Genomic DNA, 26,020 nt, shown 5'->3' with positions numbered 1-26,020 from the left:
CACAGGGATTCTCTTGGGGGAAACTATCTGAGCACCGATGGGCACAGAAATACTGGCCCAGGATGGCTTGGGGCTGAGCGGTTCCTTGGTGGCTGCTTCAGAGAACACAGTGAATGCTCTGAGACTGAGCAATAGCTGGAGTTATGGTGAGCAGCCTCAGCAGAAAAACACAGCTATGTGGGGCTCAGTGTGCTCATAAGCCCACTCTTTACCTCGGGGTACATGGAGTCTGTGCTACGAAAGATATTTGACTGAGAAATTGTGCCATATTGTTTGGTATCTTTTCTTCACAATGCATCTCTTCAAAAATGTGGGGAAAAAAAAAAAAAAAGGCAGCAAGAACAAATGAATCAATGATTTGTATCAGTGGCTACTTCTAATGTATCTTCCAAGGAAAGTGTCTTTTGTACTCACATTTTCTTAACATATAAGCAAATTAGATTAGAAAATAACAGCAAAAGGGTTCATCTAATGACTCGGACAAACACAGTCCACTGAAAACTGAAAGTCACCAGAGCTGCTGATTTGAGTAAAGGCAGCAAATCTGATTGCAAAAAAAAAAGTATTTCCAATATAGGGAAAAAAACCTGTCTAAATATGTGAAAACCACTGAATATGAACAAAAATGCACTGAGTGCAAGCCCAGTTGATACAAACTGGCCTTGACCTCATCTGACCCAAATTAAACTCCAATTATTGTGGGATTAATTCTTCTGGCATGAAAAACACAGCCTGTCAACAGGAACTGAAAACATCCCATAAATCAAGAAACGTTAAAGCCTAGTTGAGGATTATGCATGAAGAGTGAGAGGATTATGATAGGAAACAGTTCTTAGCCTGATGAGCAGCAAACTCGGCTTCCCAGATAAAGGAAATTGCATGTAATGCTCCCATACAGCCTGGAAGAAAATGTTGCAAGCTTCTGGTAGATGAAAAAGATATGAAGGTCAAAATCTGTGGGATGAAGCATTCCCATGCAAAGCCAACAACTGTTATAAATATCTGTCTCTCTGTGTGTGCAGCCGAAATTAACACATTTTCCTTCCTAAATGGATTACTGTTTGCCGTATTTTTTCCTTATCTATTTACTGTCAGTAACAGAATGAAATTTTTCACCATCTCTTCTAAGTTCCTGCTATCAGCATATCTGTTTTCAGGCCTTCCTTTTGCTTGGTAGTGTAGGTTGCACTGTTGGTGAGGAGCTGAACAAGACGTGAAGTTATTTAAAAAGACAGGAGATAAAGAAATGCATGCATTTTGTTGAAACTTATTGCACATGAAGGAATGCTGTCTTTCTCCGACTTAATGCGGACTACACAACTCCTCTCTGTGCTCCAGTGGAGAAGTAACAGGGAGATGGCACATTAATATGGGAACTTCTGTGATGTGTCCATGCTCGCAGTAAAAATTCTCCATGTCTACGATTTGCCTTCATTCATTCCAGTTCAGGAAAGCCCTTCTGTATGTGCTTAAGCTCTGCTGAAGTCATCAGGATTTCAGTACAAGCTTAAAGTTAAGAATCTATTGTGAGCTTTCCTGAATAGGGATCTGTGCTTATTGCACTTGGTTCAATCAACCCATAAGATTTTGGTTTCTGAGTTTTTCAGTACAAGAATAGAAAGGGTATGTGCATTAAGATCAGTTCTTTATAGTATTTCTAGCATATGAAAATGTTTGGAGAGTGATACAGAACAATTCATTCTGAAGAGACATCATTGTATATTGTACCTCTGCATACATATATGTCTACACTCAGAAGAATTTTGCTCAATATTGAAGAAATATTCACCTTTGTTTGGATCAATGCTGTAGCTGACTATTTCTGTAGCACAGTGTCCAGAATAACTGAATTATCCATGAAAGAGATACTGTCCATGTGAATGGCACACAGTCATTATGACAAGTGAGCGCTGTTCCGCACCCAGTGAAGTCCTTGTTGAGTGTACTGAACTAAATGCTCCATACTGCTGTGCAAGGTGATGGGTCCCATCAATGCGTCCAAGTCATTAAAAAAATCTGCAGGGAAAAAAAAAAAGAAAAAGATTCAGCATCAGAAGAGTGAATATTTATTTACTACTTGTTACCTTTTCACAGATTTTATTCTCTTGCAAATTGAGTCAGGCTGAAGATTCCATGGGAATGAAAGTTTAGTGCTGGTGAGATTAATTTTAAAGCCCCGTGGTTCATGATGTTCCAGGCTGATGCACAACAATTTTCTTTTCAAAGAACAAAGCAGTGAGTTCTTCAGCTTTACTTTTCATTGAGTCTTGTTAAAGCAAATGGACTCTGGGCAAGATTTATTCTGAGATTGAGGACAAGTAGATGAAAAAGTCTACACACAAGTGTCCAATGACACATTTGTGACACACTAGATATTTAAGATACCATGACAGAGAAACAGAGGCCTTTACAACATGGCCAACCCAGCCTAAAGAGTAATTTGGTTAACTAGCCAGTAAGGACTTAGAGTCACAGAATGGTTTGGGTTGGAAGGGACCTTAAAGATCAGCCAGTTCCATTCCCTGTGCCATAGATAGGGAGAATTCAGTTGTCCACTCGGAGACACGTAGTACCCATTAGAGATGCTCTCAGGGAGTTGGTACAGCCCAGACTGGCAGATATAACACAGGATGTACAGGAGACCGCTGGAGTGGCAGTTTAGGTAAGGATACCTCAGTGAATTGTATCCTTGTGTCCCTTTCAGAGTGGACTAAACAGCACCCTGAACTGCTATTTATATTGAGCAAAGCTCCATCAACTGCAATGGGAGATGAGCCCCAAAACTCCTATCTACCTACCTTCACTTAGGTGCCCTTGTTTTGACTTGGATATTGCCCATGTCCCTGCCTTAAATACACAAATTGGCCTGAAAACCAGGGATTACTTCACCATCAAGTCAGATGCTGAGGCATTTGCTCATGGGAACCAGTTCACCTGAGAGAAGTTTGCTGCAGGCACCTTGTTCCAATTTGTGTCTGCTACGGATGGGGGAGGGCTAGGGGCTCTTCATTTCTTCTGCAGAAAGGAGGTGTGCTCCTGCTTTATGACGTGGTCTGGCTAAACACATCCCATGCAGCTGCATGACTTTGGGGGCAGGAAGTTGTTCTACCTTCCACAAACCTTCCTCTCTAGAATGCACAGATGGCAGTAAGTGCTACTCACAGCCAAGTCTGTGACCTGTCTGTCACAAGTCCTGGCTCAACTCTTCTAAGCAAGACAGCTATCAAAATTGCTTTTTTGGGCTGTTTTAGAACAGACTAGGAGGAAACTGAAGAAAGAAACAATCTCTGCAGTCCTACTTTGCAGACAGGTTTCATATCAAAATAGTTATTTTCCTGATCCAAATAATGTGACAGTCTTCTAGAACAGTCCACTGCCTTGCCTTGCTCACCTCTGTTTTCCTTGGCCAGGTTGTCAGCCATCTCCCAGTAGTCATAGCTGTGCAGGATGCTGTTGGTGATACTGACGTGGTTGGCAGCCATCTGATGAATGCGCTGCGGGATGCTGATGATAGGAGATGGGGAAGGGGCCCCCGTGCTCCCCTGGGATCCTACAGAACTGACTGGAGAAGGGCTTGGGGACATAGGTGATGGAGTTCCTGTGCTCCTAGAAACCAATGTCAGTACAGTTATTTAAAAGGTATTGGGATTAAAAACACGAGAGGATCAGAACATACCACAGATAGAAATATACTATTTCTAACTGCCAATCTTATAAAAAGTTTCTGTGCAACTTACTTTCCACTGGCACCCCAAGGAGATGGGTTCTGGGCAGCTTTTGATGAATTCTGGAAAGGAAAGAGTAAATCACAATGCATATAATTTATACAGGACTAAAAAATGAAAACATTAAAGAGTATTAAAGTACAGAAATGTAAAGAAAGTGATGCAATTGCATCTCATCATGCAATAAACCCAGTCAGCCTAATTCTATGTTACGATGAAGCAGTGCTGCAGAACAGACTTGAAACATAGTCTTTTAAACTCCCTGGCATAGGGGCTGTTTAGAAAAAACATTAGGTGAAATGGAAACTTTTCACGGAAATCCTGGGAATTCAGAAGAAAAAAAGTGCTGCAGGACTCTTTGTGAAATTTAGGCTGGAATTTCTTGTGATGAAGAAAATCTGAAAGATTTCCTCTCACTCTCTTTCCCCCAATGACAAATGTCATTCCCCTAGGACCTGCAAGACTGTACAAATCTGGTCAGCCTGGCATCCACAGGGATGTGAATCTGAGGATCTTCAGCTCAGGTGGGTGTTTTAACCATCAGGCTCAAAATTCTTGCTCATGACAGCTCCTCGTGGAGCTGTTCCCTTTGGTCCAAATGTGGCAGCACTCACAAGGTCAGAGAGACTGCCCATGGAGACTGGTGGTTTTCATAGGATTCCCCAGAGACCCAGAAGGGGCCATTTGATCATTTAGTGTGGTCTCTTGTATACCTGGAGTCATTAGGACTCTCTCTGGTATATTGTGCTTAGGCTAAAGAATTTCATTGCTTGAGGAGAGACTACCTTGTACAAGCACTGTATTTACAGAGCAGGAGACATTAAGGTGTCAGCAGTAATGGAGACTGGATAGTTAAAATGATTTTAGTAGTTAAATCTCCAGGAGCTGGAGGGAATTCACTGGTTCCTGACCATTTGAGCTGTTGAAAAACTCCACCCCTCTCCCAAGTGATTGATTTTGTCCTAGGCCTGTGAGAAAGAAGTCTAAGAAACCAGCTTTTCTAGTCCATCCCATCCACAGTCTCTCATTCAGCAATGGCCTCTGATTCTTCAGAGGAAGGTAACCTCCTTGTGCTCTCTCCCGAAGGCAAACCTGCAGGTAATTGTGTGCTGGAGAACAGACCTCTCTTCTTGAAATCCATGTGAGACCAAAGTCCTGCAGCTTGAGATCTGTTTATGGATACTGTTTTAAATGCAAGGCTGCAGGTGTTGTAAACTGCATGAGTTACAAGCAGTACCAGCAGTACAAAACCTCTTGGTCTCTCATGGCTTAGGAAGGAAAATGGTAAACAAGGGGCTTCAGATATTCATGGATTTCAAGGCCAGGAGTAATCCCGCAGTGCACACAATCTGCAGTGTCTGTTTCTGACCAATCATGACACTTCTAAAAGAAGCTAAATTACTTTTAAAATTTATCTTATTTTATTTCTTCTAAAAAGGACAGATAGCCATATAGAAATTCTTAGGCACTGTTTATCTTCCTTGTTCTTCTGTGTCCTGTTCTATGTTTAGCAGGCCTCACAATTAGAAAAACAAATGCTGTTTCACAGTTTCAAGATTGAACATTCCTAACTTCAGTGCTGGCTTTTGGATTTTGTTGGTCCAAAGCCAGCAAAACCACATGTAATCTGCAAATTATCAGCTCTGTTTCCATGTACAATGATCTCGTAACCTATTCAGCACTAAAACTGGACACATCTCCTGAGCCTCTCTTCAAAAAAGTTTGTTTTCTCTGTTTTAATGTGTCTTCTGAACTGCCTCTTGGGTTTCCACATCTTTTATGTGCACCCCAACACTGGCTGAATTTTAGCAATGATCATACCAATACTGTGTCTACCCTGTCATTCTTCCTGCATTTTGACACTGGGTCTTCTATGTCCCAGGTACATGCTATGAAAAATAAGAAATAAGCTTTGGAGTGTCCCAAAAGGGGTTTTTCCTTCAGAGAGTTTTCTTTTTTTTTTTTTTTTTTTTTTTTTTCTTTTGACAGGAAAAGCTAAGGTGTGAAACGATAAAAAAGGAAAATTTCTCATTTACCATCTTAAATAAAATCAACCTGGGAATGCTCAGCATTTGATCCTGCTACAGAATAGATTATTTTTTTTTCCCTTTCTTTTCTGATCTCTCTCAGAACTACCTGTCTTCATCTTTCTAGTGTAATAGAAACAGAGTACCTGTTTACTTACAGAGTTGGAAGCAGGAAAATTTGAAAGTTGGAGTCAAGGATACTTTCACTGTAAATGTAACCAACCTCTGCCTTACTGTACAACTTCCCACACACCTTTTTTCTCGTATTTTAGGTACATTGCTTTGGCTTCCTCTCAGTTCTGCACCAGAAAGGTGGGGGTAAGGACTCTAAAGAGTATAATGTTGTAAGGGACCATCTCTTATCCCACTTTCCCTACTGCAACCCATTCTCCTGGTTTCTTTATGTTCTCCTATGTGCCTGGCCCCTGAATATCTGTGCCTTCTTTTTAATACTCTGCTGCATTTTTTTAAAAATAATGGAAATAAAACACTTAAAGGAGGTTTAAGTAGTATTTTTTTATTTTCTAAAAGTAAATTGTGTCTGTGTTTCCCTGCAAATGTGTGAGAAGATTTAAAATCTTTCTCTGACTGATAATATATGAGAAAGTTCTTAATGCAGTCAGCATTTCATGTCACTTGGTTTTGAAAGCTTTTAGATACCAAATATGAAAGGAGGGGGAGAATTGGCTTGTTTTTCCACTGAAAATTATAGCAAATGGATTTTTTTTTTCATTTTTGCTTTTAAAGGTGAGAATACTTTCTAATGTGAAGCTATGCTATCATTGTGTCAGCGGGAGCTCTGCGAAAAACCAAACTCTTCTTGGCTACAGTAGAGTGTAAGTCCATTTTATGTTTGCTGTGAAACAGTCTGTCTGCTAGCAGGAGACATTTTACATGGTTGAGAGCTGTTCTTAATACAGCTATTCTCTGAACTGGTCAAGAAAAATAAAGTACTTCAATAGGCACGTATTTCTTTCCCCCAAAATCAAGTAATTGTTAGAGAAACATAATGTGTTGAATTATATATTGTTAAATTTTTGAAGCAATTACATTGACTTCAATTTCCATTTGACAATAACGGATCTGTCAATTCCCTTCCCTGTCTTCATGTGTTCAGAATTTGGTCATAAGCATTTGTGCTTGTATTGAATTTTTTTAGTAACAAAATGTCAAAGGATGGATGTTTTTCATTTCAAGGTTCTTCTGTCTGCAAAAAATCCTCCAAGAGATGAGCCCTGTGTTTGAAGATAAATGGCTGTTCAGCAGAGCAGTTTGTCTTAAAACACTTGTATGTTAATTTTTTTTTTTTTAACTAGGGAGATAAAGGCTAATCTTTGTATTTGTACATCATGTGCTGGGCGGATTGACTGCAAGGTGAGCTTCACCTGAAAGATTTTGTGCTTGAGATACTTTCCAGAGAAACGTTGCCCAAGAAAATGTATTAAAATACTCAGAGAGACTTCCATGCTTTTTCAAAATAAATAGTGTTTGGACTTGTCAGAAGTGAAAAACGGAAGCAGTAACAGGTCAAGCAAAGCAGGAAGGGGAAGCCAACAGTGCCATGTCAAGTACGTGGCAGGTGGTCTGTCTGCCCTCTGATGCTTCTGTACAACTGCTGAACTCAGTGTGGGCTTTTTGACAGCTCCCTGTGTAAGATGTCCCACTGCACTGTCCCACCTACTGATGCTGAGTGGAAGGCCTGCATCTGAGGACTCATCTAGATCAAAGTCATGAACTTGTGGGAACTATAATCCTGAAGGGGGATTCTTAGGGCAAAATCTGCAAAACCTATTTACAACAGAGCTGGATAGCGCTAGACAATTGACCAAGAATAATGTGAAAATACCTGTCTGTTACTACGACAAATTTATCATCCTTTTTGAAGGGCCACAGTGTGTATTTTCAAAGAGGGACCCTTGTGAAGATAACTGAACTAACTAGAGCTCAGATGTTGCCATGGGAGTCTATGGTAAAATGCCACTGACTTCACAGGGGAAAAAGTAATCCCACCACAGCTACTGCTGTAGTAAGATGCTGTATCTCCTGTTAAGACACATTGGTCTAAAAACATGCCATAAATAATGCACCTTGAAATACTCAATAAGCGCTTTAGAATACTTGACCGCGTGGTCTCTCTTGAGTCGGAACATCCTCCAGTACAGAAGGGCCAGGCAGCGGTAACTGGAATATAAAGGAGAGGAGACAGTAAAGGGTGACTCCTGAACAGAAATCCCACAGAATATCTTAAATCCTCAAACTAACACAGAGTGAAAGGCTGACAGCACCTTGCTTACAAGTTTTTATCACCATTTGTTTGCAGTAGTTCACACTTTGCCATGGATTCATGAGCAGAGCTAGGTACTACAGCCAGGGCAAGTCATGCTCAGAAATGCTACCAGTGAGGTACTAAACAAACTATATTCAGAAGGGTCTGGGCTCCCAGCCCTTCATTCTGGCTTGAAGTCTGCACACTTGACCAAAATGAAAAGAAACATCCTGGAACTCAAAATATGCATTTTTTTGGTATTTTTCTTGCAAATGCATAAACAGATTTTTGAGATATCTTATCTTGGGACTTTATTGCAATAGCCTGGAGCTTGTATACTGAACTCGAGTTATAGTGGATGTATTTTGTGTACACCCAGTGGTCTCATCCAGCAGCTGGAGATGGCTGGGATAAAGGGAAACCTTGGAGCTGGCACAGATTTCAGTGGCCAAGTTTCTCTGTAGGAAACCAGAACAGAGGCTGTGTTGGAGCCTGGAGGCTATTCCCAAGCCATTTGCCTAATTTGGTCCCCAGAGGAAACCAGTTGTGGGCTGAAAAACTCAAAGTGCTGTGCTGGTACTGTCTGCCCCTGTGCTCCTTGTTAGTCTGCAGAGTGCCACACGCCTTTAAAGCTAAATAATTAAATGAGAGTAATGGGTACTGACTATAGTTATGTACCAAAATAGTCAGTATTCAGGACACATACACTTTTCTTTGCTAGCAGCTTTAGTGTACCAGTCTATTATCTGAATTGAGAATCACCATCACCTTTTCCCAGCAAGGTTTTTGGATTGAAAAAGTGTGAAAACCAGGGCAAGCGTGAAAGTGTCCCACAGAAACGCTGCTTTCGAAGCAAAAACCCTGTGTGTTTTGCTTTTCCTTTGGCAGCAGAGGACTTGTTTTTAAAACCAGTATTTAGTCTTGGAGCCAATTCGGAGCACCAGAAGGTGCTTTGAATTTGGAAATGCAGAGTGCTCCCCATCCTCCCGCTCCTAAGAGCGGCCCACACCTTAGCGAACGCCTCGAATTATCAAATGGTCCCTGAACAAACGCAATCGCAGGCAGGGCTGCTGAGCCAGGCTGGCTGCTGTCCGGAGCGCGGCGGTGAAATCCCGGCCGTGGCCGCTGGAGGACAGTGTCTCCCCAGGAGAAGCGGGCCGGGAGCGGGCGGGCTGGCAGCCTGCCCGCCCGGCGGGCGCCGGGAGCAGCCGCGGGATGCGGCGGCCGCGCAGCCACCGCCGTCACTCTCCCTCTGTCACCTTCACAGGTACAGCACATATGCAAATGGTGTCAGCTCATCTGCTGGCTGGCAGACGGTGAGTTAAGATTGCCATTCATCGCCCAGAGAAGGCTCCGTCTGCTTTCCCTCGCGCTGACCTTTCTCCTGCTGGAACAGATGCAGCGGCTCCCTGAATTTGGATGTTTGAGAGCGCTCCGGCAGCTCTCAGCGAGCCTTTGTAATACGGCTTTATATGTCCTTTTTTAACCGTACCTTAGTCATTTTCCCACCTAAGCATTTTTAAAGCAATGGCACAGAAAACCAGTGACAGGGAAAGGGCATTAAAAAAAAAAGTCTCTGAATATTTGGTTCCTTTTTAGACAAATGATTAATTAGGACTCCTTCTTTATGGAGGCTAAAGATGCATTTAATTGGGATTTTTAACAGATGGTTAATAGATGTTAAAAACACACTTGCTGATTGTAAATGTCCACTTACTGAGACTCAGTAACCATATAATAGGTATTTTATGTATCAACTACAAAGATATAAAATTAAAAATTGATTTTAATAACATTCTAGTATTTTACTAGCAATCAGAAGCCATCCTATAGAATCTAAGGTGCTTACATATATATTTAGAAATCTCAATTTAACAGATAATCCAAGAGGCTTAATTATCCCCATCACCATATTGCCCTTCATATAATATAAATATAATTTATGATTATTGAGCCTAAAATGTCAGCCACAAAAGAACTTACCGAGCTGTTGGTACAAAAGTACATCACTCATAAAAACAACAAACCATCAGGCATTTAAAAATTAATTACACTGACGTACCATAGCCAACCTGTCATAGTCAATAAATAAGTATGAATTGCTTATTTACAGAGACAGCATGCAGACTTGGTACAGTGATACAAGGGCTGGACCTTCCCAGAGAAGAACGTATTCTCTTAATTTCAATAGAGAACATAATTCTATCTGGCTGCATCCAGTATCTGATTTTCAAGAACCGGCTCACTGCAGAAAATAAGCTTTTTGAGAAAAGCTCGATCTACTAACCATAATGCTGCCAGCTGTTTGTCTTCTGGCGTGGCGTTGGGGCCTGAGTGGGTTTTTAGTCTCACAGCATACCTTAAGCAAGAAGAAGAAAGCCAACGTGAGTTAACGGAGACAGTTTTATATTACTGATCAGACAGATATGCTGGCATATGTCATTTGATCTGCCCCTTTATACTTATTTGTTCAAGTTACCAGACATACATGTGTTTTTCCTGTTGTGTTTCAGAGCTGTTTTGCCATTAGCAGTGCCTCCCTGCACTCTTTAAACAGCCGTGAACTCCCTTGATCATCCATCAGTCCAGAGGGGAGCCTGGCTGGCGAGGTGACACTGTCCTACCAAAATAACCTCTGCTGCTGCGGAGACCCAGTTACACAGAGTTCATGCAGGAAGGGGTTTGGAGCGTTTGAAGGCAGACAGGCTGCCTGGAAGCTGGTGCTGACCTCACCCTGCCAATTCTGAGTGTGTCTACCCAGATCTGCTCCTCCAAGCACAGCACGGCAGAGGGGGAACATGTGGCTCAGAGCTATTTTTGCTCACATGACATTACATTCAAACTCTATAAATATTAAAGATCCACAGAGGTAGCACTAGTGTTTCAAGACTGTATGTGCTACGCAATCACAAATTGGTTTCTGGAAATCTCAGCTTCCAGCTGAATACCTGAACAACAGACAAGGTTAGAACAACATACAGTGCTTCTGGGCTCACTTCCAGAAAAATACCTGTTCCCCATAATTAGCTTCTTGTTATTTTTTCCTACCTTTGCTTTCAAACTCTAATTCTGATATCTGTGCAAAGATTCAGTATGAACATTTTGTTTCTACAGGCATACCTAGCAAACTACTTATTTTTCTGAGTTGCAGTGAGATTAACAGCAATTCACATTACAACATGGCCATAGCTATACACATTATTGAAAACTATGGATCTGCAAGCAAAATTAATTTCCAGAGTTTGGACCATATATTTACCACCATGAGAAAAGACAGGGCAGACAAAGAAAGAGCTTTCTGCCTTTTGGAGGAAAAAAAAAAAAAGAAGGGAGGAATTACAGAGATGGAAAAAAAAAGAAGGAAAAAATAGCAGAGATGGAAGGTACTGTTCTCTTACAGAAAAAAAAAAGAAAAAAGTATTTGATTTTGTTCAATAAACTTCTAGTTAGAAAGCTGGCCTCAATCCACTGAAATGCATGAGAAGACAGTCGTAAGTGGAATAAAATGCCAGTGGAATTATTAACATGTAAAAAAATCTTCACATCAACACTAAGTCCAAAAGAATGCTTTTGTTTTAGAAGCTCTGATTCATTATTAAAATGTTTAAAAATGAAAATGTGTTACTTCCTATGAGCTTAATCCTGACAAGATGTGCATGGTTGACTGTCCTGAGGAATGATACCACGGTCACTGTCAGCACAGATTTCTCCAGTAGTGTGTCTGGGGTCCTTCTCTTGCAGAGTCCCTCAGCTGCTGCAATGATTTTGACCTTTGTTTTCTCTACCAATGACACTGCCAAAATGTTAATTTTAAGTACCAACTATAATGGAGAAAAGGACTTAAGAGACATACTTTTTTTCAGTGGGACTGTGGATGGCACTGAATTCTAGAGTGCCCTGTTTGGAGAGCCATGAAGGTGACTGAAGTTAGGGGTAGCTCTAGGGTGAGCTGCGCTTCTGACTCCACTGGCTACATTAAGAGCACCCACATCAAATGTACTTTTGACTGTCCATTTTTCTATCACTGTTCACATCTTCTTTCATGTAATCTTTAAACAGCAATCTTAAACATATTGCAATATTTTTCAAGTTACCACTCCATGAGAATATTTTGTTATTCTGGATTACTGGTTTTCTCCACTGAGTAGCTCAGACTTACATCATGAAACTCTTGAAGTAATTAGCAGCTCAGGTAATAGGAAAATCTTCGGGCTTTTTTGTTTGTGTTTTTGTTTGTTTCTTTCATTTTTTTCTCATTCTTCACAGTTTCTTGATTTAATTTCACAGAAATTAATTTCACACAGAAATCACAGATAATACATATACGTTACGCATGACTAACCAGGCCCTTGTAAGGAGTTCACTTCTACCCTTTTACTGCACATATGAAAACAGGTGATAATGCAGATGAGCACATTTGCACAGAATAACCCCTGGGGTCATCTTCTCCCTTTCCTACCTGATGAGTTCAACTGTTTCTGAATACATGGTATAAGGGGATTTAGATTCCATTGGACCTTGTTCCATTGCATTTCCGCACTCAATAAACGATAGGGCTGCTTCTGCATAATTCAGTGCCTTTCCAAACTTCTCCACCTAGAGAGAAAAAATAAGGACACAGGGATGTAGTGTAATCATCAAGATGTTGTTACATTTGATGGGATTATCTCAACAAATATTGTAAACTTGACACAAGTTGATATATCTTCAGGTTCACAATTTTTCCTGTGAGAAAGCTAATACCCATCAAAACCTGTGCATCAGTGAAAATCATAAAATACAGAAAACAGAGCTAAAAAAAGTCTCTATATCTAAATAGCCAAATATATCTTAATATCTAAAAAAGTTATTATTTGTTCCACATTCTTGTGTCCAAATAAGGGTCAGCTCTGCCTAGGACATTTCCAACCATGTTTGTCAAAGCTCTGCCAGTGGTGGAAATTCCACAAATTGATGCTGCCTTTTGTTCCTTCTTTCATCTTTCATTAAAAAGGGTTTCACACATCTTTATAGGTGTAGTTTTTTATCACTCAGCAAAGAATGGTAATGGATATTGAGAACTAAGAGAAGAGAATGAAATACTTTCACTACTAACTCTTATACAAAGGCTCATCTCTGTTCGCCCATCTTCTTTATCCCTACCATTTTCAGCACTGTTCTTCTCTTGTCAGGAATTTGCTTTCTCTACCCTCCTCCTCTTTCAGGGACTGCTCTGCTCCCTCAGCATTTTCTGTCATCCTCCTTCCTTGCCCCGTTTCTTCTATTTTTGGTACTTCTTTGACTTTGTGTGTGTATTTGTGCACTTAAATGCATATACATGCATGGTCTCAGTAACAGTGTATATGCAAATATGCATATAATGTTCATATGTGTACACTTACATGCCATTTTTCTGCCCTCAGAATTTCATTTTTGATGTGAAGAGAGAGATGAATCATACTAATACCTCTCTGTCCTGACTTCTCTCTCCTTCAGTCAGAACTCCTGCGGTACATAAAGCCCATTAATGGACTGGATGCATTTGGTTGAAATCTGATGCACACAGTGAAAGGTTAATGGACCTTATTCTTTTCCAAGGGATAAAGATTTTAAATAGTAACTTTGGAATGGCACACTAGCTTCAATCTATTTTAGGTTCTTATATGACTCCCACTGCGATCATACCAGAGAACTTCACAAACTTTTTATTATATTTCTCCCCCTGATGCTCCAGTGCGGGTGGAAGTGCTATTATCCCAATTTCACAGATGGGGGACTGAGGAGCAAAGAGACTTAGAGCAATTTTCAAGCTGCTCATTCTGAGTGCCTGTGTCAGGTAGTGCAGTGCCAAAGTAGGAGGTGTCAAGCCCAGCAAGGTGATTCAAAGTGCCTGGAGGCACTTTGGCAATATGGCATTTTCCCCAGGATGCCTACACAGCCAGGGAGGGAGAGCAAGCACCTGCAAAGGGCTGTTCATAAGGTGTAAGTAAGGTCCTGGTCCACTGTACAGGAAAGCTGAATGTGGAGGATATTTCAACCACCTGATACTGATAGAAAGCTATTTAAATTGTGCCTAGGTGACTTTCATGCAGCAAACTTGTAGCACAACAGAGAATAATGCTTGCAACTCCTCTTTCTGGGAGTCTACCATAAAAACATTTCTCTCCAGGCTAAGAATTTCCTTTGCATATTAAGTGATCCTTTCCATTTTGTTTAAAGCAACACACTAAAATGCACCATTTGTACTTCTCCACAATATTCTCTGATTTTAAGACTCACTTTAGAGTAATATGGAACTGAATAAAACATAGAAATCTGTGCTAATAAACTCAGGTAGAGTGTAAAAGTCAGTGTTTGTGTTCTAAATGAAGGACCTGCTTCTGCTTCCTTGGCCTTTCTGCACACCTCTCTGCACTCTGCACTCTGCACTCTGCACAACTGAGAAGTGGTGAAGAAAAAGAGGCTCTGAGCCACCTTTCTTCTTTCATGATGGTATGACAGCAAAGGTGTGTCTGACAGAGCAAGGCAGGAATGCAGCTACCCCCATCTGCAAAACAGCCACGCTAATGCAGGGTCCCACTCCATATGCTGCCGTCCCAAAGACCTCATGTTGTGCTGGCTTATCTGTGGCGCTGGACAAACACAGCCTTGGAGAGAACTGAGGGACAGCTAAGCAGAGCTCTGCTGCAGCACTGCATACTTTGTTGCACCCATTTGTTTGGAAAGACAAGCATCTCTTCAGTGCTCCATATAACCTCAGATTCCTCTTTTTCTTAATGCCTACATTTTTAGACAGGTCAAAGCCAGGGTCATGAATCTGTTTGTTGCAACAGTACTTTGTGTGCTAGGTGTTCCTCTAGGGTTACAAAGATTCCTTGTGTGCTTATGATTATGTAGGAAAACATCTGCCATGAAACCAGGATTCTTCTGGCACTGAAAAGCCAAAGCACTTTTAAAAAAGTACAAATACCTCAGCTACCAGACCAAATTTGGAGATGCAATTATAGGACCTAGCCAGCTAGTTAAACTGAGAAGATAGGTACGTGGATTCTTTACGCAGCCTCCATTACTATAGTTACTAATTAAAGCAAAGGGATAAATGGAAAGTTTTATTTATCCAGGCCTTTATCTCAGTAAGTCATTATTTGTTAAGTCATAGTTTATTGGGCTATGAACATTTGATTATATAAACATTTCTTAATTTAACAAGCCTAGCCATCCTTATAATAGATTTTATAATTACCCCAGCAATACTGCACTGATGAAGAAACTGCATTACAAAAATTATTTGGAGCAATGTAACTGGAAAGAAAATGTTCTCACCATTGCATCTGCTTTATGCTTCTTCCGTTTAGCTTCCTGCATAAAGTAATCTGCATTGCGTGGTCTACCAGGGGAAAATAAGAAGACATTTTATTATTTTCTGATGTGCAGAATATTTTAAGGTTATTTTTCCCTTATTTTAAACCTGATTTGCAAACATTTTTTATGAAGAAAATACACTTATCGTGTAACCATGCATCTTCTATTTTCAAATTGCTGCCTGTGGAGACAATAGCATTTATGGCTGTTCTCATTCTTTAGAAATCAGTGATTCAAGTAAAGAAAGGCTAATAAAATGCATTTTTATGGATTATATGAACTTCTTCCCAAATTAGTGCAGTTCTGATCTGCAAAATGGATACACGCGTTAAGCAGAACAAGATAGTCTGTCTTCTCCTCTCCCTGATGCTTGCTTACCTCTTTTTCTATTCCTCTATGTACAGTTATTTGCCTTGGCTTCTCCCTCCTCTCAAAACAAGTGTGTGTTTAATCTCTCCACTTTGAAAACACATTGAACCTGCTTGCCTCCACAGCTACATCTTGCTCTTGTTCCTCTTATCTTGTAAGCATGCTGTGTGCTGTTTACTTTTGCTTCCTGGAATTCATCTCTGAGTCAGTGCTGGGCCACCTGCTGCAACTCCACTGGCATTCCTCGTGCCAGTTTCTCCATTGATTTCTCCTCGAACAGATCTGGGAGATTCCATCCCTTCCTTAACCTACCTGACCTACTGACTGCAGGGCACAAATTCAACCTGTCCTGAAATATGTTTGTAACCAGATTTATCAAACTGGAAACAAACCGATGTCTCCTTGTCACTGTGTCAGTGAGCTCCTCATGGTTGAAGCTAATTTCTTCATCTTCCACAAGCTCTCCCTATGGCACCTTTTTAAGTCACTGTGGAGAACAGCCATTTGCCATGTCATTTCAGATCAGGCATCTTCAGTGATTGCCTCTCATAGAAGTCTTCACATTTCCATACTCTGAAGGTTCTTGGGAGGTGACCTTCCTTCTCTACTCAGCTAAAATATGTCCTGGTTCTTCTCAGCTTATATTGTGGTTACTACATCCTTGTCTCTCTCAGAGAGGGAAGTTTTGACTTGCAAAATAGTTTTCTTAGTATTAGTTAGAGTGTCATTCCTTTGTCCTCATCTCAAGAAAATGAGATATTCCTGAGTATTTGTAGTATGAATTCTGGTGTTTTTACTACTCATGCTTTTAAGAGCTTGGTGTTGTAAATGATGTTATTGCCACTCAGCAATCTGTAGTATATTAACTCTAATAGACAGCTCAGTTCCACACACTCACTCACTCACTTCCCTCCCATGGGATGGGAGAGACAATTAGGAGACTAAAACTGCAGAAGAGTGAAAGAAAACTTGCACATTTAGGTAAAGACAAACAGATAAAGCAAAGCAGAACAAGGAATTCATCCACTGCTTCCCATGGGCAGGCAGGTGTTTAGCCATCTCATGGAAACCAATGTCATTACCAGTGACTTTGGGCAGACAAATGTCATAACTCCAAATATTCACCCCTTTATCCTTCTTCTTGGAGCTTTATAGGCTGAGCATGACACCACATGGTGTGGTCAGCAGGGGTCCCAGCTGTGTTCCCTCCCAACTCCTTGTGCAATCCCAGCCTTCCTGCTGGAGGTATGGGGTGTGAGGCAGGAAAGGCCTTGAGACTATCCCAGACCAAAAAAAGCATATTCCTAACCCTTTTTTTTTTTTTCTTGAAATTGAGATTTCTGAGCACACTTATTTAACAAAATGTTTTGTGTCAGTCAGAGACGATGCAGATCTAAAAAATGAAGTGGGATGGATGAGTAAAGCAATCATGCTCATAGCATTAAGAGCATGCTCAGAAGTAAGTAGGAACAAGGGGGAACCTCTTGACAGAAGAGGGCAGCCTTATAACTTCCTTAAGAACGTAAGGCTATTTGAACAGTGTATTTACTTAGTCTGTTTCTTTCTACTTATGTGCCATTTTAAGGACATTTAATTGCATCACAGAAAGTTAGTCAACCTTATTTTGAAGAGAAGAAAGGCTAAATATAACTAGATAGAAATGAAATTCAAAGTCTGGCTAATTTAGAATGTTTTTTGTCAAAAAAACCTTGTTGCTATGGAAAGCAGTTCCTTTGTCCCAACTTTCTTTAAAATATTATTCTCCCACAGAGTGGAATTTCACCCCAGATTACTCTACCTGTTAGGTCAGAAAGGGGTCTAGACAGCTTTGTGTCCCAGTATCTCATAACCTACTGCCAATGCAAATACTTCCTATTCCCCAGAAGACATTCTTAATAAGAAGAACCATCTGAAACTGGTCTTGTTCAATTTTAAAATATTACACATTGAAACAGTGTTAGCTTGATTAAGAAAAATAGCTATGTTGTCAGAAACACTGAAAGAATTCTTAAAAAAATATTAAGTTCTGTCTCTCTTTGTCTTGCGCAATGACCTAGGGAAGATGGTTTACTATGAAGACCCAAAAATCAAAGCCAAGTAGAACAGATCAACAAACTAAGTCTCATCTTTCTGAAATGATGAAAGTGATGAACTTTTACATATGCCTGTCAAACTCAGGATGTTAAAATACATCCTCTCCAGCATTGCCTCCTATATATCACCCAGCACTGTATGTCTAATTTTCTTGTCTGAGCATGGTAAGAGGCTGTAAAAACAAAGTGAGATAACACAATGTAATTATGATTGACTTATTTATACGTTAATTGTAAAATGGTTTTCAACTTGCAGCAGGATTTATTCTCCTGAGTTATGATTAGCAATGAAGGTATTAGCAGGAGACATGAACATTCCTGAACAAAGAAAACTTGCATTGAGGGCTCTGCTATGGGATGGTTAAGCGTAACACAGAAACTGAAGTCATTGGTTTTTACTAAGCTGCTTGCAAAATCTAATATAAAAAAAGAAGCTATTAAAATGCCATTTTAAAGTGAAGCATAAATATATTCTCCATGTGAACATTTAGATACTTCCATTGGAAAAATACAAGATTGCTTTAAAAATCAGGGCATGCCTAACAGAAATTAAGATGCATTGGGAAAAAATGGATAGGGTATCATTTTTATTAGCTTCTTAAACAGAACTTGTTCAGTAGTGTTAATAAACATGCCAAGTCAAATTCTGATGTCTTTATGCCACCTATGAAATACTATTCTTCAATTTATTGCTACATGTAAATGACCTTTCTATTCAGATAACTAATGTGCATGTTAGGAAAATGGGAAGATGAAATGTCCAATACATTCAATGTATGTTTTTGTATCATTTTAGTAGCAAAAAGGGGTGCTTACATTTAATTATTTACTGGGTTTTTTTTTATGGGAGTTAAAAGTTTCAAGTTCAGTTTTGTTTAGGTTCCCACTGCACATGAACATAATCTGTCTTTTTAAATTCAGTATACTAGTTTAAATTATTATGTCATGAAGTAAAAAAATAAGAAAAAACACCCTCTTTTATGGGCTCCTTGAAGATAAGAGGTTGCCTCAGCTCACAGACATATGCAGACACATGAGAAAACCGATGTATAAATTAATTTTTCTGGATAGCTCTTTTGCATACTGTACATTTTTTGTCCATGAAGTTTGTTAGTCATATTCTGATTTTACAGACTCTGAAGTTACAGTGACCAAGAACCCATCTCTGCTACAAATGTGAAGGTCCATGCAAACCTTCTCTGCAGCTTGACCTATTACATTGGTGATAATCTCAGACTGGAGACTTTACAGCTAATCTCACTGAATGCTAATTTCAGATACTCTATGTTATTGATGAGAGGCATCTTGAGGACAAGCAAATGTGTTTTCCCACTGATGAGATTCAGAAAGATCTGTGGCTAAAACCCTTTTCAGGTCTTTGGTCTCAGCTTTGCAATCTCTCTGCAGATCACAGCCTTGCTATAGCCTGAGAAATGAGAACAGAAAAAAATTTCAATTCTCCTGCAGATCACATCCTTGCCACAGCCAGAGAACCAAGAGAATAAAAAATTTCTTGTGCTAGGCTACTGGTTGAACTGGAGTGCCTTTTGAGTAGCAGAAGCAGCACTGGAGACTCTTTATGTTTACTGGTCATGAGTATAAACTGAAGTTCCAAGGAAACTTTTTCACCAGCTTCTGGTTTTCAGACAATTGGGTCAGATTCTCCTCTTAAATTAGTTACAACTTTATGAATCTATTGGCATCAGCACTTTCACTCCAGATTTACAAACAGAATTCAGACCTCCTATTAAAAAAAAAAAAAAAGTCTGACTTCAAATTAACAGGCAGAAACAAATGTTTTATCTCTATCAAACTGCACAAGAAAGTCTTTGTTTCTGAATATCTGATTGTTGGTACTTTTAGAAATATAGTCCTCTTCAACAAAGCCAAAAAGAAGTTCTAATACACTGCTCTAATGCATCTCATATATCTCTGTGAATGGCAAGAGAAGGAGTGTAAAGCATTAGAGCCAACTAAGTCAGGCTGCTGGTGAATTCTCCCTGGGATCAAGTGTCATTATGTGAAACTGGCTGCTCTTGAGGAGAATTTACCCTACTCTGTTGATTGGGGAAAGCAATCAAGTACCGCTGGAACGATTTCAACGCATTCTCAGTCAACACTAGGCAGTCACCTAGGCACTGCAACAGAATCCAGCCTTTTACAGAACAACCCCCCCATGGCTAGATCTGATAGTACAAACAAGGCCAGGCTTCCTTTTCAGCAGTGGCATTCAAACCATTTATGACTTTGACAAGGGCAGCCTCAGTAGCATGGCTGTGGCTGAATCCAGGATGAAATTTATCAAACAATCCACTACTGTCCAGAATTTCTCTCACTTGCCTTGGCACCGCTTTCCCTGGGAGCTTGTCGAAAACCAGCAGGAAGGACAGCATTTCCATTGCTTGTTATGTTGTGCGGGATCCCAGCGTGAGGTGGGATGGCCGCGGGCATTGTAATTACTCCTCTGCCAGAAGCAGCCTTTCAGAATTTCCAGGCTGTTGAGCTCCTAAGAGCGGTGTTACCACTACCCAGGTGAATGCCTGTGTGTGTATGTTTCTGTCATCCTATTTAGCTCCATGCCATTACAGTGCACCTCTGCCACCTTTGTCTTCTGCTGCCTCCTCTGAATTTAATTTACTCCAGTTTAGCAGGTAATTGCAAAAATGTAAACTCATGCAATAAAAAAAGGGGAAGAGAATCAAACAAAGTGAATCAATAAAAGCCTTACTTTGTACAGTAATTTATCAGCATCTACTGCAAAATAATCTCCTTGGAACTCAGAGCAACCACTGGTATTTACAGAGTATGGTGTAGCTTAGATTCCAATATACAATTTTAATTATACTGCATTCAAAACCACATTTTTCATCTAATTTTTGTATTTTATATGAACTAAATACTAAACTATAGCATTTTCTGCTTCATTTACATAATCTACCACTTGTACATTATTTCTTACTGTTGTATGGTGCTTTATGAGGATACATTAAAAAAACCTAATAAAAGTTCAATTAAACATCATAAATGTAGCCAAGCGCATATTTTAATACCCTTCAGAGATAATACTGCTGAAGTGTTGTAAAAAAACAAGCTAGTGCTTCCTCAGTGTACAACAATTGCATGTAGTAAAAGCAGCTTAAATCATAATTCTAAATATAGGACCAGTTTCACAACTTTAGTAATCTAAACCCCCCCCAAAAATTAATGTGTTGGAAAGGAGTAGAACAGTAAAATGAGCAACTTTAAAATATGATCAGAGCTAAGGGAAGATCTGAAGAAATTGGCTAGCCAGGGTGAACCTGTGGCCAGTTTTGAATGTGTGCCAATATGCCCTGAACTTTCTGTTGAGGAGGAGAAGAAAATCCTGTAAGAGCAGGAAAACCACATAGCATGAAAGGCAGGTGTACACAGCCTATTTGCTGTCTCATAACAGGATGTGTCAGGAGCTTGTTTCCCATGCTGGGTTATAGATAAAAGCGTTCATCTTTGGGGTGAATGATAGAGCTGAGCGGGCATTACTATACAAAACAGTGCTCTCCCCTGATGGATCATAGCCTCCTGCCCGTTCCACCACTTAAAATATATGCTCTTTTATGGGACATGGCACTGCTGTGTCTGAGGCATGGCACACATAGTGGTACACAGGCTTTGGGAGAGCCCATGACACTGCCAAAGTGGGTATCCAGTTCTATGGAAGTCTCATGCTCACTCTGTCAGACTCAGCAGGCCTGGAAGTAAAGCAGAGGAGCATGCAAGTGGAAAAGGCCAGGAGATAAATATTGAGCCATTTAAATGATAATACTGTAGGCATTTCAGAAAGACAGAAACAAAGGATCTGATTGGAGTTGGGCCAAATGTGAGAAAAATTTACCCAATCACACAACTACACAGCTACTATCTTGTTGGGTTTAGTATAACAAGGTCAATATCTTAGATAGGATGAATAGGTGAATAGTACAGATACCTAGAGAGGGAGTTACTGTTGCAAAAAATAGCAGACAAAATTAAAGCCGGGCATCTAATGTACATGAAATGCAGAGGTATAAAAATAAGTGGGGACTTCTATTTTGGCAAAAATGCAAACTCCCCCTGACTAACCATGTCAGTGTAGTGAAATACAGAAGAACATGAGAAAGAGACAAAACTACTACAAATTCCTGTGTATGACCCAGATTCATGACTTAAAGATACCCATGTGAAATCAATATCTAGACTAAAACATACAAGGGCAAAGTGTAAAAGTGAAGAGAGAGGAATGAAACAAGCATTCACAATAGGGACTTGAGTTCCTGTTTTAAAAGGAGAGGCAGAAAATAGTGTGTGCTTGTAGATAAACTACAATTTTGTCTCTTTCAATGTATGTTAAGTAGATGTTCTGAATGAAGCTAATTTTAGTTAGAGTGACAGCCTTTATAATCAGCGGGGCCACAGCAGTCCAGATATGTTTTGTTTTAAAAAGCCACAGAATGACACCTTGAATTCTCAAGAAAGCAAAGGCAGGAAGACCTTTCTGGGAGAGGGTCTACCTGGCAGCCAGCTCTGATGAGGGAGAAGTCAAGGTGTGGGTGGAACTGTTGGGTGAGAGTACATGTGAAGCCTAAGTCAGTGAATGGGGTGTCTATGCTAAAGGAAGCAGGTGATCCTGAAACAAAGACCCTATCCAGGGATCCTGTCCAATGGAGCCTGTCTCAGACATTTCAGTAATCACAGGATTTGAAAGAAGTAATAATTTGCTATACTGTATATACTATATAACTGTACTATACTATACTATATAACTAAAGACCAGGAAGACATCTGATAAGGATTTTGGGAACTGATGTTCCTCATGTGTGTTAAATTATCATAGCCCCTCTCCACCTCCATGACTTTTTGTTGGTTCTCAATATGAACAGCGTATTCCCAGACTAAAAATAATTTTAAATGGTCTACCTGTGGTTCTCTAAAGAGATTATGATTATTTGCCAGTGTAGTTCATCATCACTGAAAGATCGAAATATCCTTTATATGTTGAAGGAATGATTAGGAAAGCTCTAATGCACCCTTGAGGAATCACAGCCTTTGCACCCTAGAGCAATTGAAGTGAACCTTCTCATCTAAAAGGGAAACTTCTGGGTAATTATATTGTTAAAAATGGACTTGAAGCACATTCTTCAAATGTATGTGAAGTTATTTTCTACCGCCACAAGGACAGCAAAGCTATCTTGTTAATTAAGCCTCAGATAGAGTCATTGGACTATCTTTTCCACACCCTATCTGTGAATCCTGGCATTGAGGGGGACAAAAACCCACATCATTCTGTGATCCAGCACAAGAAGACAAATGCCCAGTTGCACTGCAATGGACTTGTAGATACTAGCAGAGAAACAAAACCTAAGGAAAACAAGTTCTGTCAAGAGCCAGAGATATCATAGAACAGCAAAAACAATGTGAAGTTAGATGAGACTTCCTTGTATTCAGTGTGAGTCCTAGGCTACTCAAAGAGCTGCAGGGTTTGGACTATCCTCATTATTCAATGCAGACATCTGCTCATGGCTCACCATGCAGAGGTGAGGAAAGACTGGGAGAGACTGGTGGAAGAGACTGTTCTCTCCCATCTGTGAAATTCAATTCTGCTTCTGGAACCTTGTCATGGGGTGACTTTGTAATAGTTGTATCCCAAATCACCTTGTTTATTTTACATATTAAGTTCTGCACCTTTAAGACTGGCTTTGAGAGCGAAGAGGGGGAAGAAGAAGCTGCAGTTTGTGTAGAGAAAGTCCTCACTGCCCTGCATCCTGCTGCTGGACTGTGTTGTCTGTGGTATGGACAGACAGTGGGACAGAGCTCTCCTTGGCTGTTAGTTTTTTAGCTAGATGAGCAGGGAAGTTCCCTGGACTGTTTTTTTCCTTGGATCTGTTCAAACCTGCTCTGGAGTGAAAACCCAGAAAAATACCAGGAGCTCATGCTTGTAGTCCATCAAGGCCTGGGCCTTGGCACTGCCCAGTGCTGGAGGGACTGATAAGAAACTGAGCGAGCCGAGCTACACCCCACAACAAGGACTTTTCTGGATGTGCCATCTCTTTGAACAGCAAGAAGTTTCATTGTTTAGTTTTATTCAATTTCTGTTAAATAAACAGGTTTTTTCCACTTTTCTCTAAGAAAATGTTTTCCTGAACCAGCTGGGGGAGGGACCTCTTGAATTTGCTTTCTAGAGGGACCCCATTCAGAGGTTTTCTCCCAAATTTGCCCTAAACCAGGACAATACATTAACTGGCGCCCCACATAGGGCTTGAGAAAGTGGAAAAACATCTGTACTGATGGCATTTTGGTTGTGCTTACTCTGTATTGGGATAAAGCAGTCAGTAGCCATGTTGTTTGAATGCATAATGTCTCTCAGGGTGGAGGCCTTCATGTGGTTTTGGTCCCTAGGCTTTTTTGATGTTTTAATACCTTTCTGGTCCCTTCTCCAGAAATAGCTCCAGTATTGTCCGTAACATGTCCTTTTACAGTAGAGGGGCACAGATTAAAATAGCTATTGTGATGGGCTTGGTGATATTGATTTATAGGAAGGTTATAAAGGTACTGGAGTAGGTGCAAGGTATATTTGGTTTATGGCTTCTTCATTCTACCCTGCATCCCAGTCCCAGTAGCACATTTTGGGAGTTTATTGGTAATTGCACCCAGCTTGTCAGAGGAAGAGCAGGGGATGAGGCTTTTCAGCCTTTCTTTTCCTTCTTCTCCTTTGAATCTGTTATGTCACTTTTTGAGAATGTTCAGTTTCCCCTGAGTGTTAAGGATATCACTTTCCTGGTGTTTCATCTGGTAAGCTTCCTCTACATGGTCTACAGCTTCTCTAGAATGAGGGCTGAGATGTCCAGAGGAGCTGATGAGACCCCTGATCCAGGAGTAGACCCAGGTGTGGAAAATCCTGAGTGATGTGGAGAATGGGAGGATATGGATAAAACCCTGAAGGAATTTTCTGATCCTATAGCTTGGGACTTTCCACGGGAACAAATTCACAACCCAGCTGAGGTGGGGAAATACCTGAAAGAGAAGTGCCATGATGATTCTAAGGAGAAAAAGAACATTGCAATAAGCTGAGCCCTGGTATATGCTTATTGCACGCTGCTGCATACTTGTAGGACAGGAGATAGAGGCAGTGAGACAGGGAGATACATCAGCAGCCACCCCAGTCACTCAGGCTGCAGACCAAGCCAGCAGCTAAACCAGTTTTGGGGATATATCAAGATTCATCAACAAACAATGGCAAACCAGGGGAAGTAGAATTTTGCCTGTCTTTTGAAGACTGTTAGCTATATTTACTGTTATACTGCAGTGTATGTGTATACAGCACTCTGCCAAGCAAGATATACTTTTTACTGACCTACTTGTATTCCAATTTATTGCTAGTGACAGCTGTTGTCAATGATCCGGAGAAAATAAATTGAGAATACAGTAAAGAGACACTGACTGGTCAAAAAAATTAGTTGTTGTTTTAAATCAAATATAAGGGATTTACTCTCTTTAGAACTTTAGAGTATGATTAAAATTAAGACTTTAAAGCCATGGCTGGATTACAGTAATTCAGAACTTCATGGATTATGAGATGAAATACTTCATGGGCATCATTTAGGACAAATGCTGCCATTAGGATTACTACATAATTTAGACCTACTGTATTGCATTTCTTCAAATCCCCTGCTGTGGTGCTATACAAATTTGAAAGGGACTGGCTGCCATGTTTAATTTGATCCTTCTAACACGTGAGTCAAATTTGTTGACATTTAACATTTGCAGCCAGTCTAATCTGCTACATTTCAGTGACTTCTCTGCACAGGAATTTCAGGATGAAGATCCAGTGTAGCTGATATTCTGGTGGTGTATCCCAGCTACAAGTTGTGGATGACAGCTGTAGTACTTGACAATCTCCCTCCTCTAGTTAGCACAACAGGCATTTAACTGTTTCTGGTTTTTAAGGCCAAATTAGGACATATTTGATTCTGTGTTTTTATCTTTTTTGCCTTTTTAGACTTTTTTTTAGTGGTCTACAAGTTGCTTGGGGATATTCTACATGGAAGGCACTACACATGAACAATTTAATTGTATCTCTCTCTGAAAAGATGAAACAGTTTTATTGGAGATGCCTGCCAGAGGAATCACTTGTAACACTAATGAAGAAAGCTAGTGATAAAAGCCTCTAAGATGATAGAGATGGTG

At 40.2% G+C, this 26,020-nt stretch overlaps 1 protein-coding gene across 1 annotated transcript in view; it reads right to left on the bottom strand.

Moving 5' to 3' along the window:
* Positions 1–1,298: 1,298 nt before the first annotated feature.
* Positions 1,299–26,020, bottom strand: part of AFF3 (ALF transcription elongation factor 3) — a 319,688-nt gene continuing 294,966 nt past the window's right edge. Inside the window, exons 16-22 of the mRNA XM_058829676.1 lie at positions 15,321–15,384; positions 12,478–12,614; positions 10,306–10,377; positions 7,840–7,933; positions 3,738–3,787; positions 3,392–3,606; positions 1,299–2,016 (exon numbers count right to left, since the gene is read on the bottom strand). Coding sequence (XP_058685659.1) covers positions 1,895–2,016; positions 3,392–3,606; positions 3,738–3,787; positions 7,840–7,933; positions 10,306–10,377; positions 12,478–12,614; positions 15,321–15,384 — 754 coding nt within the window. The 3' untranslated portion in view covers positions 1,299–1,894. The remainder of the gene's footprint in view (positions 2,017–3,391; positions 3,607–3,737; positions 3,788–7,839; positions 7,934–10,305; positions 10,378–12,477; positions 12,615–15,320; positions 15,385–26,020) is intronic.

This window comes from Poecile atricapillus, chromosome 1 (genome assembly GCF_030490865.1).
Source record: "Poecile atricapillus isolate bPoeAtr1 chromosome 1, bPoeAtr1.hap1, whole genome shotgun sequence".
NCBI classification, from domain to species: Eukaryota; Metazoa; Chordata; class Aves; order Passeriformes; family Paridae; genus Poecile; species Poecile atricapillus.
This window is presented reverse-complemented; position numbering and strand designations above follow the sequence as displayed.